The 16,547-nt window shown below is 46.7% G+C and overlaps 1 protein-coding gene across 1 annotated transcript in view; it reads left to right on the top strand.

Moving 5' to 3' along the window:
- Positions 1–16,547, top strand: part of SGSM1 (small G protein signaling modulator 1) — an 80,450-nt gene that overhangs the window by 43,970 nt on the left and 19,933 nt on the right. Inside the window, exons 13-17 of the mRNA XM_027124449.1 lie at positions 2,244–2,373; positions 4,854–4,918; positions 6,796–6,941; positions 10,364–10,492; positions 15,395–15,577. Of these exons, the coding sequence (XP_026980250.1) occupies positions 2,244–2,373; positions 4,854–4,918; positions 6,796–6,941; positions 10,364–10,492; positions 15,395–15,577 (653 nt within the window). The remainder of the gene's footprint in view (positions 1–2,243; positions 2,374–4,853; positions 4,919–6,795; positions 6,942–10,363; positions 10,493–15,394; positions 15,578–16,547) is intronic.

The following is a 16,547-nucleotide window of genomic DNA, read 5'->3' as shown; positions in this document are numbered from 1 at the left end:
CACAGAGTAGGCACTTTATAGGTAACAGCATTCTTTCTTCCTCTGATCAAACACAATCCATGGGAACTAAGTGGAACAGGACAGGGGAAGGTTTCAAGCCCCAGGGAATTGGTTCTTCTCGCCTGTTCCTGTCACCGCAGACCTTCCATTTCACCAGGGCTTTTTATTTTGCCTCTTAAGTTGCTTCCAGTGCTGTGGGTGGCACTTCCCCTGTCTCCGTGGGCCCTGCCTGGATGGTGGTTCCTGCGGGACGGTCCGCGTTAGTGGTGGCCAGGGGCAGTCGGTGGGCGCAGACCAAATGGGACACCACCCTCCCCACATCAAGCCAGAAGCCGCAGCCCCCCAGTAATGTCTGGGCTCTCCCCACCCCTGGGACTGGGTGCCAGCCACCTCTGCCATGTTGTCATTTGAGTCTTGGTCCCGGGGGAGGTGGAGGCAGGAGAAATATTGATGCCCTCACACTGTCCTACCTCCGTGCTGCAGGACGCAGCTTGGAGTGTTGCGGGTTCTGTAGCAGAGGGATCCATTGATGATGTCTGCAGGGTGTGAGAGGCTGGGGGTGGAGGCATGCTTGCCACATCTGCGTGAAACTGATCAGTGCTTCCCTGAGATTGGCTGAGAACTGGGACTTTTTCTAGAACATTTTACAGGGGCCTACTGGTCTTTCTTGTCCAGCTCATTGGTGAGTCTATGGGGAGGAGTAGGGCAACAAGCCACTTTTGGTGGCCTCAAGAACCTCATTCTGTAGGCAGCTTTCTATTCTGTCAGTGGGTGGGGGCAGACGCTGTCAGCTACGGATCTGTGGCGACTAGGGGGCCAGATCCACAGCTCCCCCTCTCCTTAGAGCCCAAGGGAAGAGGCCAGGTATTACCAGTCATCCTTGAGGAGGCATGGCTCATGGGGCAAATGAGTACCCCTCTTAATTTCCTAAAGCAGGGTTTGGCAGACTATGGCCCACGAGCCAAATCCAGTCTCATTCTGTATAGCTCATGAACTAAGAATGGTGTTTACATTTTTTTAAAATCGAAAAAAAATCAAAAGAAGAATAATATTTTGTGACATGTGAAAATGATATGAAATTCACATTATAGTGTCCACAAAGGAAGTTTTATTAGAACATACCCGTGCTCATTTGTTTGCCTTTTGTTTTTGGCTGCTTTTGCATTACAGCAGCAGAGTCAAGTGGTTATGATAGTGGCTTGCAAACCCTAATATATTTTCTACCTGGCCCTTTACAGAAAATATTTACCAAGCCCTGTCCTAGAGAAAACAACTTTTTTGCACCAAGAGGCCAGGAAATTAACTGTAGAAATTCTAATGCCTGGGTCACCGGTGTGTTTGTTCTGCAGCATTGCAGATGCTGAGGTTTCCATGGACCTGGGAAAGAAGACAGTAAGGGAAACTATAAGTGCTATATCCTTGGGAGCAATTGATCAGGAACCACCAGTGTCCAAGAGTTAGGAGATCATTTGTGCCCTCTTGGTTCTCAAATGTGGCTGCTACCTCAAAACTGTTTTTGAAGCACGGACTCAAGGGCTGTATCTCCAGGATACAGCCTGCATATAGTAGGACCTACTTTACTTCAGTAGGTCAGGGGTGGGATACAGGCATATGGCTTTTCCACATGCCACCTCAACATGATTCTGGGGGGTTGCCAACCTATTTGAGGCTCTCTTGGTAGAGCAGCTACAGGCCCAGGACCATGGACAGTGCAGGCACCCTCATCAGTGGGGACTCCACTGGGTCCCCTTGCTGTTGGGTGGCCTGCCTCACCTGTTGAGTCAGGCTTCCTTACATCTCACCACCAGGAGCTCCCCATGAGACCTACCTCTGGGGACTCGAGGCCATCAGCCTTCCCCAGACGTCCCCAGCAGGCTCCCCTTCCTTCCTGCCAGCCTCCTATGAGGACAACTGAATGACAACATGGTGAGGCTTGGCCTCCTGCTCGGGGATTGGGCCTGTTTCCTTGGCTCTGATCTCTTTCTGTCTGTTCTCCTTCTGTCTCTTCAGCTTTCATCGGCTCTGCCCATCTGCTGGGGGCCCGAAATCTTGGTGGTGGCTTTCATTGGCTCGGATGGGCTCAAGGACCTGGTTTGGGGTCGCTGTCTCCTGCTGTGACATTCAGAGTCTTTCCCTATCCCTGTGCTGGTCTAGGGGTGAGCTGCTTGCTTTGGGGTGAGGTTTCTGTGACCCACATAGGCTTTTAACCATGGCTCTTCCTCTGCCCCTGCTACCCACCACAGTCCCCCAGGACCTGATGGATGTCTCCGTGAGCCACCTGCCATCCCTATGGCAACCCAGCCCACGGAAATCTTCCTGTTCACAGAGTGGCTCGGCTGATGGTGGCTCAACCAATGGCTGCAACCATGAGAGGTATGAGGGGCTCGGACTGTGGTTGGAGGGAACGGAAGGATTTACCAGAGATTTGCAGATGCCCATTTCTTGCCTTGCCTTGTATTCAGAGGAGTGAACATAGGCTATAGAATCGTCCATGTCTGGGTTAAATCCTAGCCATGTGAAGTCTAGCTGTTGGAGCTTCCTTACATATATCGGTCAGCATAAACAAGATTATGACGCTGTAACAAACAATCCTGAAATCTCAGTGGCTTATTACAATAAAGGATTGTCCATCGTGCATATTCATGCTGTGTGTCTATCCTGGGTCAGCTGGGGGCTCTGGTTTCTCCACATTAAAGGGCCCGGCAGATGGAGCCACCACCATCTTGAACATTGCGAATCACGGTGACTGAGGGAAATGGAGCTCTGGATGGGGTTTAACCAGTGGTTAAATGCTCCAGCCCGAGTGCAGCACTTACATTTTCACTCACACCTCATTGGCCCCACCAACAAGGGACCAGGAAGTGTGTCCTACCACACTCCTGGAAGGCAGAAGCTGGAAATATTACTTAATGACAACCAAACATGCCTCAGTTTGCTCTTCCAACAAGTGGGGATACTAATGCTTACGTCATGTAGCTGTTGTAAGGACAAATCACATACTGGTTTGAAGTGGCCAGCACGTGTACCTGGCACATGGTGATGTTCAATAAATGACGCTTTTTAATTTATTGCATAAAGTTAAATCCCCAGATCACCTCTCTCCTTGCCCACAGGGCTTTGTCTCCTTGGAACTACGCAGCCCATTCCTGAGACTGGTCATGTTTCCCATTGACCCCGCCTGGCCTGGCCTGGGAGAATGGAATTCTTTTTTCCTTGCTGGGCCTCTGTCCCAGTGGGCGGTCCAGTCTTCAGTCATGGGCGTGTAAATGGGGGCCAGCATCAGATAAAGCCATATACTTACTTCCTGGCCTTCAGGGTGTGGTCTCCGCGCCAGCAGTACCATCACCCGAGCAGATTCTCTGTCCTTCACGCCAGACCTACTGAAGCTGATTCTGCATTTAACAAGGTCCCAAGATCGCGTGTGTACTTTTAAGCTCGATAAGCACTGAAATGACCAGAGATTCTCACATTTTCATAGGCATCAGAATCACTTTGGGCATCACGTACTGCTTCCTGGACCACTTACTGGAGATCGTGACTGAGTAGGTCTGTGCAGGACCTAGGAATCCACATGCTGGAGAAACCCCAAGTGATTCTGTGATGATGGTGCATATGGACAATTGACAAATGCTGCTCTAACCTAGTACCTCTCATAGTATCTGCTTCCACGTCTGTAATGATAGGGAACTCACCACCTTGCAGACGGCCAAGGCCACTGTGGGGCAGCTGTCAGTGTGGTGCTGTCCTTATGTAACCCGAGGAAGCCAAGCCTCACCAGCCTGAGGGCACAAAGAGGGTGACTTTAATGTTTAATGCCTCCACGTGCATAACTGGAGGACTTCAGCCATGCCTCCTTCCCAGTCTCGCTGGGTTTTTAACGGGTGTAATATTCCTCCACTCTGTTTTCTCCAAGAATGCACAACGCTACCTTCAGCAGTCCTGTTTTCTCCATCAATTCTGAGGCCTTCTTTCAGCCAAAACAGTTCCCCCACCCCCACCCCCGCAAATTCCCATGCAAGGAGAAGCTCTGAGGCATTACCGCCTTTGCAGTCAGCCAGAGTCCGAATCGCAGTCTCGCTCCACTTTGGTTCAGCGGGGTCACTTTAGAAGTCGGACATGTGGCTGTGTATGTATGGCTGATTCATTTTGTTGTGCAGTGGAGGCTAACACAACATTGAAAAGCAACCATACTCCAATCAAAAAATAAAAAGATGTCAAAACACTTTCTGCTGCTGAAAGAAACCCACTTCAAACTGGTGCAAATGAAAATCTCTTGATAGAACTGAGACATCCAGAGGTATGGTGGCTTCAGGCATGGCTGGATCGAGATGCTCCACAGAGGGATGTCTGTTTCTTTGGCTCTTGGCTCTGCTTGTGTCTATGATGGTTTCATTCTCAAGCTGGCCCTTCCTGTGCAGTAGTAAAAACGGATCCCAGCAGCTGCTGCCCTACATCCCACTGGCTTAGGAACTCAAGCAGAGAAAAGAGTGTCTGTTTTCTAGTAGTTCCAACAAAAGTTCCAGGGCTGATTTTCATTGGCCCAGGTTGGATCATGTGACACTGCCCCCCACCCCCGACCCAATAACTGTGACTCCAAGCTGAGTCATGTACTGGGTAGAATCAGCTCTACCCAAACCTTAGGGACAGAGTTGGGGAGGAGGTAACTCCCAAGCTGATAGCAGAGGAAGGGGCAGTGATGCTGTGTAGATAGAAACAGTAACACCCCCAGTCTACTTGACTGGCTGGTTGTAATCTGCTCCCTAGAGATAACGAGTTATGCTCCTCTCCAGCAAACCTGGGCTATGTGTGGATCTGTACTAAGTGTCTTTCTTTCCCTTCCTTCCTTCCTACAGGGCTCCCTTGAAGCTTCTCTGTGACAATATGAAGTACCAGATTCTTTCCAGAGCTTTCTATGGATGTGCGTATTGGCCTTATTTGCCATTGTGGTCTCCAGGGAGCATTTATTCAGTGCCTACTGCATGCCATCAATATCAGGGGAAGGAGCCTGACTCCTAGTTCCTAGGTGTCTAGTTTTGGTGAAGTTACATTAACCTTTCTTAGCCTCAATTTCCTCATTTACAGATTGGGCATAAAATGTCTCCCTTGGTCCTAAGGGGAGGCAGTGAACACTTGCTGGAAGGGGTTTGGTTTAATCACCATTGCATCTCCAGTGCCCACCTTAGAGGGTTTGTTTTCAGGATTGAATGGAAAGCGTGTATAAAGCCCCTAGCACCTGGCATTGCATGCAGTCGGTGCTCAGTAAGTGTCAGTCCCCTTCTCCTATAGGCAGGAGCAGAAGAGTAAGATGGCCTGATCCCTTCCCCAAAACTTAAAAACTAAATTCATAATACAGGTGCTCTGATTATTTCCAATTAACAGATGAGGAAACTGAGGCACAGAGAGGCAAAGTGACTTGCCCAAGGTTACACGGCTAATAAGCGACAGAGCTGGGACTCAAACCCAGGCCTGCCTGGTGGCAAAGCCTCTGTTTTTTCCACTCTGCTATTTTGATTCTTAGCAGGTTTTATTTCCTCTGTCTCACAGCCTAGATGGGGAAGATACAATGTGTGTATTTTCAGGGATTCTAGGAAAGTGTTAGTATATCCTGCTGGGGCCTGCGAAAAAACAGTGCAGGTCGTATCGGCCTGGAGAAACAGGGAAAGCATGAGCTCCCCAAGATCAAGGTTTTTGCCTGTTCTGTTACTACCCATCACTAGTGCCTAACACAGGGTCTGGTGTGAAGAAGGCATTGGGTGAGTATTTATGGAACCACAATGGAAGAGCCTCCTGGTAGAAGGGTTGGGGGTTGAGATGGGTCTTGATGTCATCACATGGTGTGGCTCCTCCCTGATGATGGTTGAGAGCCCAGGTTCTGGAGCCAGACAGTCTGCATTCAAATCCCAGCTCAACACCTAGCAACGTGACCTGGGCAAGTGACGCACGCAGACTGTGCCTCAGTTTCCCCACCTATAAGATGGGCGCAGTAAGAGTGCCTGCTTCACAGGGTTGTAGTGAGAATCAACTAAGTTGCGTAAGCTCTGGAAACAGCTCCCTGGAACAGAGTGTGCTATATAAATGTTAGCTATCATATCATCCTCATCGTAATCATCATGATTACCCCTGTTGTTGGTAGGGGTGAGTCCTCAGGCTCCAGATGGTCCAGGGTCCTCTCTGGGACTCGAGGATGAGTTGGGGGTCAGTAGCCAGAAGGAACGGGCATGGTCAAAGCGCACATAGGCCAGCACCGGCTGAGTGCTTCCTGTGGACCCGGCACCCAGGGTGGAGCAAATGAAGGGGGGCAAGTTGGTGGGAATTGCTCGAAGGGCCAGGGCCATCTTTGAAAGCAAACCAGTGCCCTCAGCATCTCCCCAGCTACTGATTGGCCAGGGTCTTCTTTATCCCGCTGCAGTTTGAACGAGTCATCCCCTCTCTCCCATTCTCTTTCTCTTGGTATGGATTGGAGGCACCCCAGGGCACAGCAAGCCCGTGGAGTCACTGGCCTCTTCCTGCCTCCAGCCTGTGAATTAAATGCCTGGTTTCCAGGAGAGGAGGTGCTGGGGCTGAGAAAGGTGACATGACTTCCCCAGGGTCACAGGGCTGTTAAGCAATTAGGCCAGCAAGTGACTTTGCCTCTCCGAGCCTCACCTTCCTTATCTGGAAAAGGAGGATGATGACAGTTTGCTGGTCACGAGGGTTCAATCAGATTGTGGGTAGGACAGTACTTTGGAGACTCCGTGAGACAAGGCAGGGGGTGTTGGATGGTGGACAATGACACTTTTCCTTCCTCCCCGGTAGGGCTTGCCTACTGCAGACACCTGTCCACTGTGAGGACCCACCTGTCAGCCCTGGTCAATCACATGATCGTGTCTCCGGACTTGCCCTGCGATGCTGGACACGGGCTGACGGCCGAGATCTGGGAGCAATACCTGCAGGACAGCACAGTAAGGCTTGGCCTGGCTCGGCCTGCCGTGGGGCAGAGACTTTGCGGGGACAGAGACTATGGGGGGACTTCTTATCATCTGAGGAATAGACCCACCTGCGTGGGGACTCAGGTGTTGTGACATCCTTGGGTTCTCCATACACAAATTGAAGGTCCCCTCCTCGAGAGTTCCAACACCCACAGCCTGCTTCTGCCCATTGGGATGAGGATCAGGGAGGGTGGAAAATACATATGTTTGCCTGGAAGGAGTAAAGAATGAGTCAGCCAGTAAGCATTTATTAAGCATCAGCTGATGCTTGGTCCTGTATGATGTGCTGTGACTTAGCGGCCAGAAGAATTTACAGTCCAGTTGGCTACTTAGAACGATGAGAGTAGCTCAGTTAGAGGGAGGCATCTGGACCAAGGAAACCCCACCACTACATGAAACCCTTTTCTCTCATCTTTGTCTTAGGGCTCGAGAATTCTACCATTAGCTATTTCACCTGGAGATAGATTTCTAAGATTTTCTTATTAGAGTACAAATATTCCTGGAAGGGAAATGTTTACGTGTGAAAAGAGTTTCATGGAGAAATAATTTGGGAAACAAGCTTAAACAGCTTTCTGTATCCTGCAGGACTTGTCAGAGCCTTGGCTATGCTGATATGCTTGTCACGCTCAGGAAATTGGGGGAGTGTGGGAGAGCATATGGAACGTTCCTTCCAATGTATGTGGCCACAGGGACCTTCGTTGGAAAAGTACCACATATGGTGGAAGGCAGAATCCACTCTAAGAAATACTGGTTTGCTGCCAAGTGCAGGCTCTCAGAGGAGATACCCATTTCCTCCACGCTGGGTAAATGCGGTGGCTCCGTCAGCTGCGTCCCTCCTCCCTGGGGAGGGCCAAGCTGGTGAGCACCTGGCTCAGCCTGGCTTCCCCACGTTGGGGGAAGGTGCTATTCTGTGTATTAATCTGGGGATGCCAGGAGACTCAGTGGGAAAAACAAGCTGATTCCCAAACCTGGACAAGCAGAAGGGTGCTTTTCTTTTTTTGCCAGAAATAGTTGTTTTTCTAAGTTACAGGAGGAATGCCTTCTTACTGTAACAATTCAAAGAATGCAGAACACAGGCATACAGAATTTTTTTTAAGTTTTTAAATATGATCTCTCTGCTGCACCCCCGCTAGTTCTGATCCCCTGAATTAATGAATAGTATCAGTTTGGTGTAGACCCTGTTATACATTTCCCGTACTTATACATCCACAGATACGTCTATATAGATAAAACTGAAACTCATTTTTTTAATGAGGTAACATATTTTAAGTGACCAACTTACTTTTATATCAAAGGCATCTTTCAGATCTCTAAGTAAACTATTACACGTTAGAACCTTAGCACCTTATATGTGGGTGGACCATAATTTAGTCAAATCTTCCTCTAATGATGGACTTCTGGGCTGTTCCTTTTTCTTTTTTTTTAATTATTTCAAACAGTGCTGCAGTTAACATCTTTATAAGCATATACCTTTCTGTACTAGTTCTCTTATTTTGAGGGTAGTCCTAGAAATGTAACTGTTTGATGTCCATTTTAAATTTAAATAGATATGCCAGCTTACCTTTCTTGAAAGGTTATAGTGTTCATAATCCCTGGCAGTCTGTGAGAGTGAGTGCACATTTCCTGAGGAATTCGAAAGATTTATCGACTTCTGGGCTCCACTCCAGGGGCTCCAGCTTTACTGATTGAGCACCTCTAAGGGTGGAGCCCAAGAATTTATATTTTGAAAGTTCCCCTTCCCCAGGGAATTCCCTGGCAGTCCAGTGGTTAGGACTCCGTGCTTTCACTGCCAAAGGCCCGGGTTCGATGCCTGGTCAGGGAACTAAGATCCCATGGGCTGCGTGTTGCGGCCAAAAAAAAAGAAAAGAAAAGTTCCCCAAATGCTCCTCGCAATCTCTCCAGTTTGGGAGGCAGTATCCGAAGGACAAATTGGCTGAAACAATAAATAGTCAAAAATGAATATTTTTCATCTAACACTCCTCCAACCCTTTCACAATCTGCTTGGTTGCATCGTTGTGTCAGGGTGGACTGCACTGCAGTAACACATAGTCCCCACTATTTTAGTTGCTTGACACCATAGAGGTGTATTTATTGCTCACTTAACAGTCCTGGGTGGGCATTCCTGGTGAGTGGGCATCTCTCCTCCCTCTCGAGGGTCAGGGATCTCTCAGTCTTGTGGCCCCACCATCTTCTGGGGCCTTGTGGTCATCTGCTTCCAGCCAGCAGAGGGGAAATGGAAAGCGTGAAGGGAGTACACCCGCTTCTTCAAAGCCCTGGCTTGAAAATGGATTACATCACTTCCTCTTACATCCTTTTGGCCAGAACCCAGTCACATGGCCACACCTACCTGCGAGGGAGGCTGGGGAATGGAGTCCAGCTATGGACTCCGGGAGAAGAGAACACAGATTTTTGATGAAGCGTTCACAGCCTCAGCCCCAAATAGCTCCCTAATTTTTATACAGCATTGACAAGGCTGTCAATACAATATGAGTAAAAATTCCTAACAGGAACAAAATGGCTGGTTTTGCCATTGTGGTTGGGTACATTTAAGACTAGTGTTAAGAAATGAAACATGCTTTTAATTTTATAATGTGAAGTAAAGAGGTGGGAGGAAACAGGACCCTAGTTCCCTTCAGGGTAGCCTTCTGGCAACCATTGGCACTTTACACACACACACACACACACACACACACACAGATAGGACCCTCTGGTCCTCCAGCGTGACTGCTTGACAAATTGTATCTGCAAAGCCTTTGCCTGGAAATGAATTTTTAAAAAGAAAGAGGACAAATCTATTCCACAGTACAACAAACAGTTGCTAAAGTCATTCTTGTGTGCACAAAAGCTATTAGTGTACGAAGAATCAGATGGAAATGGTTCCTTTTTGGTTTAATTCGCTTTAAAACAATTTTCTTAGTGCTGAGTCAAGATTAATAACTCCAAGATAATATTCCCCAATAAGCACAGTACACAAAATTGACTAAAAATTAAGTAGAAATGTTAATTCATTATATTCTGACCTTTGGGGTTTGTTTTTGTTTTTTACAAAAGTGGGTTCACCCTCGACCTATTCTGCATCTTATTTTTTACACTTAACAATATACACTGAACGTCCTTTTATGTAGGTTCTCATAAATGTGCCTGCTGCCCAGTTACTCTCCGTGTGGTATTCCCACGTGGGGATGCAGCATTCCCCCATTGGTGGGCAGTTATGGGGGTTCCTGGGGTTTTGCTTTATTGTATGATGCCGCGATGGATATCTGGGCCCATGTGGCTTTGCTTGTTCACAGCATGATCACTGAGGGCTAAGTCTGAGAAGCGGGACTGCTGGGTCACAGAGTCCATCCCCTGGTTTCCTGTTGAGCAAATCCTTTGTTTCCCCGCACCTACCACAGAGTTACCAGGAGCGGGAGCTGCTGCGTCTCATCTACTACGGGGGCATCCAGCCAGAGATCCGCAAAGCCGTGTGGCCCTTCCTCCTGGGCCACTACCAGTTTGGGATGACAGAAACAGAAAGGAAGGAGGTTGGTTACCCCTGATGGGCAGTGGGGTCTTTGGCAGCAAGAAGACCCAGGTAATGTGGGGCTGGGGGAGCTCTGGTCCCATGGTGGACCAAGGTGGGGCAGGGAGATGTTGGGGAGTCAGGAAGCTTGGGGGCAGCGCAGTCCAATAGAAACACAACAAACGCCACAGATGTCATTTTTTTGAATAACTTTTTCATTTTGAGGTAGTGATAGATTCACATGCACTTGTAAGAAATAATGCAGAGATATCTCATCCTTTATCCAACTTCCCCCAGTGGTAACTTCTTGCAAAACTATAATATCACAGCCAGGGTATTGACATTGACATAGATATACTGGCAATGTATCAATCTTTATTTTTACATTAAAGTCCATATTTTATTGCATTTCTTTTTTGTTGTTTACAATAAATATGTATATATTTTTAATTGAGAGATAGTTTATTTGCAATATTATATTAGTTTCAGGTGTTCAACATAGTGATTCAAAATTTTTATAGATTATACTCCATTTATAGTTATTATAAAATATTGACCATATTCCCTGTGCTGTATAATACGTCCTTATACATATGTATGTGTGTGTGTATATATATATATATATCAATCTTAATCAGGCTTTCCATTTTACTTGTACTCGTGTGTGTGTCTATTTAGTTCTCTACAATTTTATCACACGTGTGGGTTTGTGTATCACTACCACAGTCAACATACTGAACATTTCCAGTGCTACTAGGGTCCTCGTGTCCTTTTATAGCCAAACCTCCCTCCCTCCCACTCACTCCCATCCCTAACCCCTGACAACCACTGATCTATTCTCTGTTTCTATAACTTTGTCATTTCAAGAATGTTGTAGAAATGGAATCGTACAGTGTATAACCTTTGGGGATTGACTTTTTCCACTCAGTGTAAATCTGTAGCAGCTCATCTAAGTTGCTGTGCGTATCAGTTCTTGATTCCTTTATACGGCTGAGTAGTGTTCCACAGTATGGATGGACCACAGTTTAACTCCACCTGTTGATGGATAGGCAGGTTGTTTCCAGTTTTTTGGTGATTACAAATAAAGCTGCAGTGAACCTTCATATACAGGTTTCCATGTGAGCATAAGGTGGAATAAATGCTCGAATGCAGTTGCTGGACCCGATGGTAGTTCACACTTTGTTTTGTTTTATAAGAAACCACCAAACTTCTGCAGTGGCTGTACCATTTTATCTTCCCGCTAGCACTGTAGGAGCAATCCACACCTGCATCCTCACCAGTGTTATCACTGGTTTTTATGTTAGCCACTTACAGGAATGTGTACATGGTATTTCATTGTGGTTTTAATTTGCGTTTCCCAATTGACTAGTGATACTGAACATCTTTTCACGTGCTCACTTGCCATCTGTGAATCTTCAGTGAAATGTCAGATCATGGCTTCTGTTCATTTTCTTGTTGAATTGTTTCATTTTTTTATGGTTGAGTTTGGGAGTTCTTTTTATGCTCTAGATATTAATTCTTTGTCATATATGTCATTTGCAAATATATTCCCCCAGTCTGTACCTTGTCTTTTTGTCTTCTTAACAGGGTCTTTTGCAGAACAAATTTTTAGATTTTTGAGGAGGTTCAGTGTATCAATTTTCCCTCTGAGGGATTGTACTTCTGGTGTCAAGTCTAATAATTTTTTGCTCAGCCCCAAATCCTGAAGAGTTTTTCTCCTATTTTTTCCTAAAATGTCCATGATCCATTTTGAGTTCATTTTTGGATATGGTGTGTCATTTAAGTCAAGAGTTTTTGTTTGTTGGTTTGGTTTGGTTTGGGTTTTGCCTCTGGATGTCCAGTTGCTTCAGCACCATTTGTTGAAAAGGCTATCCTTCCTCCATTGAACTGCTTCTGCACCTTTGTGAAAAATCATTTGGGGTACATTTGCAACAACATGGATGAACTTGGAGGGTATTATGCTTAGTGAAATGTCAGGCAGAGAAAGACCAATACTGTATGATATCACTTATACTTGGAATCTAAAAAATAAAGCAAACTAGTGAATGGAACAAAAAAGAAAGAGACTCACAGATATAGGGAACAAACTAGTTGTTACCAGTGGGAAGAGGGAAGAGGGGAGGGGCAAGATAGAGGTGGGGATTAAGAGGTACAAACTACTATGTATAAAATAAATAAGCTACAAGGATATATTGTACAGCACAGGGAATACAGCCAATATTTTATAATAACTATGAATGGAGTATAACCTTTAAAAACTGTGAATCACTGTGTTGTACACCTGAAACTTACGTAATATTGTGAATCAACTATACCTCAATTTTAAAAAAAGTGAAGGAGAAAAAATCAGTGGGGCTTATAGAGTGGCATCTATTTCTGGATTCTCTATTCTGTGCCTTTGATCTAATGCCACACTATAATTAGTAATCTTCAGGTAATACCATACTGTCTTCATTACTGTAGCACATATGGAATTTTAAATGTTTTAGTAGTTACATTTTAAAAAGTAAAAAGAAACAGACACAATTAATATTTTTAAAGTTTTAGTTTTAACATAATTTTAAGTTCATGCCAAGTTGCAAAAGTTGTGATGCAGAGGTCCTAGGTACCCATCACGCCGCTTCCCCCAATGGAAACATCTTATAGAACTATTATATATAGTGTATTATCAAAACCAGCATATTAAGGAAATTCCCTGGCGGTCCAGTGGTAAGGACTCGGCACTCTCACTGCCGGGGCCCTGGGTTCGATCCCTGGTCAGGGAACCGAGATCCCAAAGGCCTCGCAGCCAAAAAACCCCCCAAAAACAAAAAAACAGAACATTAACATTGGTACAGTACAACCTAGGATTTCATTAGTTTTTGCATCCGCTCCTCTGTGTGTGTGTGTGTGTGTGTGTGTGGTTCTATGTCATTTTATCAGGGTGAAATTAATTAATAACATTTTATTTAACCCAGTATATCCAATATATTACCATTTCAGCATGTACTCAATATAAAAATTATTAGTGAGATATTTTACATTCTTTTATTCATACTGAGTTTTCAAAACCCACTCATACTTTACACTCCATGTCTGTGTACCATCCGTGCTACGATTTACTAAGTATTTGTCTCTGAATTGATTCACTTAAAAATTTATATAACTTATTTAAAAAGGCATTTTATATCCCTGCCATCAATGGAAAACCAATATGACTTGCCAAAAGAGAAGGAAACTCCAAAAATAAATAGAATGTGACAAAATGAAATAATTCAGTTCTACCTAGATGTCACAGGCTGCCCGAGGCCTCTCTCTCTTTGTTTAGAAGGGAGATTATAAGGTATTAAGGATGGATTAAAGACACGGTAGTGCCAGACTGGCCTTCCTCATAATCAGAAAAGTTGAATATGGAGACTTTCTCACACTGTGGTTCCGTATGCTGAGGCTGTGCCACGAACTGTCGAAAATGATCTCAGGACCAGCATGAGGATTCCGGTGTGGCAGGCCCCATGCTCGGGACTGGGAACCCAGAGGTACATTAGATGAGGTCTTTGCCAGTTTAGGGGGGTTCATGCAAAATCAGATGGAGGCAAACTCAGGGGCTTTAAGAGCACAGAGGAGGCACCTCCACCGGGCAGAAGCCTACCTGAATTCTTTGAAGAGGTTGCTTTCCAGGCGAGGAGACTGAGGAAGGGCTTCTAGGAAGAGAGACGCCTGCATGATGCGATGTGTGTGTGTCTGTGTGCATTTGTGTGGGGAGGGGCGGAAGGGCGTGCGGATGTGGGTAGCTGGGACGAAAAGGACGAGGCGGGTGGGGGCAGCAGTGAGAAGCAGGGCTGGAGAGGAAACAGGAGGAAGACTGCAGAGTGGGAGATGGACAGGAGGGGCCAGGCTGGGACAAGCAGGTACCAGGAAAGAAGCTCATCTGTGTGAGGGGTCCTGGAAGCCTAGCCTAGGATGGCAGTGGGAACAGGGAAGTGGGCTTAGATGAGTCTTCGGGAGGTCAGTGGGAGGGAGCTGCCCATGACAGGCTTGGGCAGGGTGGACCCAGGTCCTCTCTCTGGAAGTCCTGACTAGCTAAAGGATGCCCGCCCCTCCTAACCCTGGCATGGGGCAGGCTCCCTGCCCTCCCTCTTCTCCTTCCTGCCCCCTCACACCCTTTCGTCAGCTTGTCTGCCCCACATGTGCCCAGAGGTCTGGCAGATTCAGAACCTCAGTTACCTGGGCTGTGCAACACAGAAATGAAGTAAGCTCCGATCTTCTCTGCTGAAATCTCACAAGGGAAACACTAGAAACCTGTGGCCCTTCTCTAAAGCCATTGCTGTAAGTAAAGGAAAGGGTCACTTTTATTCATCTTTGTGTTCTCAGCACCTACCCCCATGCTGGGCACCTGGGAGGCCCCTGGTAAGTGCATTGAGTGACTGGAGGAATGGACAAATGAGGCATCTTGCTCATCTTATGTTTCGTATGCCTAGGTTGGTGCCTAGCACATAGTAGGTGCTTATCAACTTAGATGAACAAGTGAATGAATGAATGAGTGAATGAAGTAGGAAAAAGGAAAAGAAGGTAATAAAGAAGGAAAGGAACAGTCTGCTCACTTTAGTATCCCCAAGGCTTAGTATACTGCCTGGCACAGAGTAAGTTGTCAACAAATACTTGAATAAGTGTATGAATGAATGAATGAATAAAAGAAGGAAGATAGGAAGGAAGGAGGGAAAAATGGAAAGAAAGAAGTTGGCTTGCTCACTTTTGTGTATCCCCAGGGCCTAGCCAGTGCCTGGCACGTAGTGTTCAGTTAACGTCTGTTGGATGTTAACTCCATGAACGTTGGATGGGTGTTTCTAGGGCTCAGGGTCCCAGGTCAGAGCCACCATCTTCTGGGTTGGGTTGGTTGTCCCCTGGGATCCCACCATTCCAGGTGACCGTGCATCTTCCTTGGCAGGTGGACGAGCAGATGCATGCCTGCTATGCGCAGACCATGTCCGAGTGGCTGGGCTGTGAAGCGATTGTGCGGCAGAGGGAGCGGGAATCCCACGCGGCCGCCCTGGCCAAGTGCTCTTCGGGGGCCAGCCTGGACAGCCACCTGCACCGGATGATGCACCGGGACTCCACCATCAGCAATGAGGTGACGGGTGGCTCCCCTCAGGGAGCATGGGGCGGGGCTCTGCTCCATCAGGCTGTTGTAGGAAGGGTGAGGGCTGGGTGTTTGGGGCCTTGGGACAGAGTCTCACCCCTGGCTCTTAGGTGGAAGGTGACTTTGGAGTCAGACAGACCTGACTTCAAACTCCAGCCCCTTCATTTCTTAGCTCTGGGGCTCAGACAAGCACCTTTACTTCTGGGCCTCAGTTTCCTCATCTATGAAATGGGAATGATCATTTGTATAGGGGAGATTTGTGTACCACTCAAACAAGCTAGCATATATAAAGTGCCCAGCACAGTGTTAGACTTTCATTTGTTCAGCAAATGCTGTTGAGTACCTACTATGTGCCAGGTACTGTCAGGAATGTCAAGAATGCTCCAGTGACCAGGTCAGACATATCTGTCCTGATAGAATCTCCAGTTTAGCATCCCAAAGCAGGGGATGAAAAGAAAGTCAATTCCCTTCACCAGTGGTAAATCCATCAATTGCCACACTAATACTGTGTCACAAACAACCCCCCAAAGCCAATGATGTCCAACAGTAAACATATGTTTTTTACTCATGAGTCTGTGGGTCAGCCGGGCAGTTCTGCTCAGCTAGAAGGTTTGTTGATCTTCATTGGCCTCTCACATATCTGGGGTGACTCGGCCCTGCTCCTCACTTCTCATCCTCCAGCAGACTAGCCTGGCCATGTTCTCGCAGTGAAAGCAGATCTTAAAGAGAGAAAGCAGAAAGGCACAAGCATTTTTTTTGTGTTTGCCCTGTCGAGTTTGCTAACACCCCACTGGCCAAAGCAGGTCACTTGGCCAAGCTTAGCATCAGGATAGACAGAAACTAGAAGTTATAGGGCAAAAAGCACGTATACAGGGAAGGAGTAGAACATAGACATGCATACAACCAGTCCTTTGAGTTGAACTAAAATATTAGTTGGAAGTCTCAAGTGCAGAGCAGTTAA

Source organism: Aethalodelphis obliquidens, unplaced genomic scaffold, assembly GCF_003676395.1.
Source record: "Aethalodelphis obliquidens isolate GAN/ISIS:26980383/991018 unplaced genomic scaffold, ASM367639v1 scaffold28, whole genome shotgun sequence".
Taxonomy (NCBI): Eukaryota; Metazoa; Chordata; class Mammalia; order Artiodactyla; family Delphinidae; genus Aethalodelphis; species Aethalodelphis obliquidens.
The sequence above is the reverse complement of the archived record's forward strand: the minus strand, read 5'-3'. Positions and strand labels throughout refer to the sequence as shown.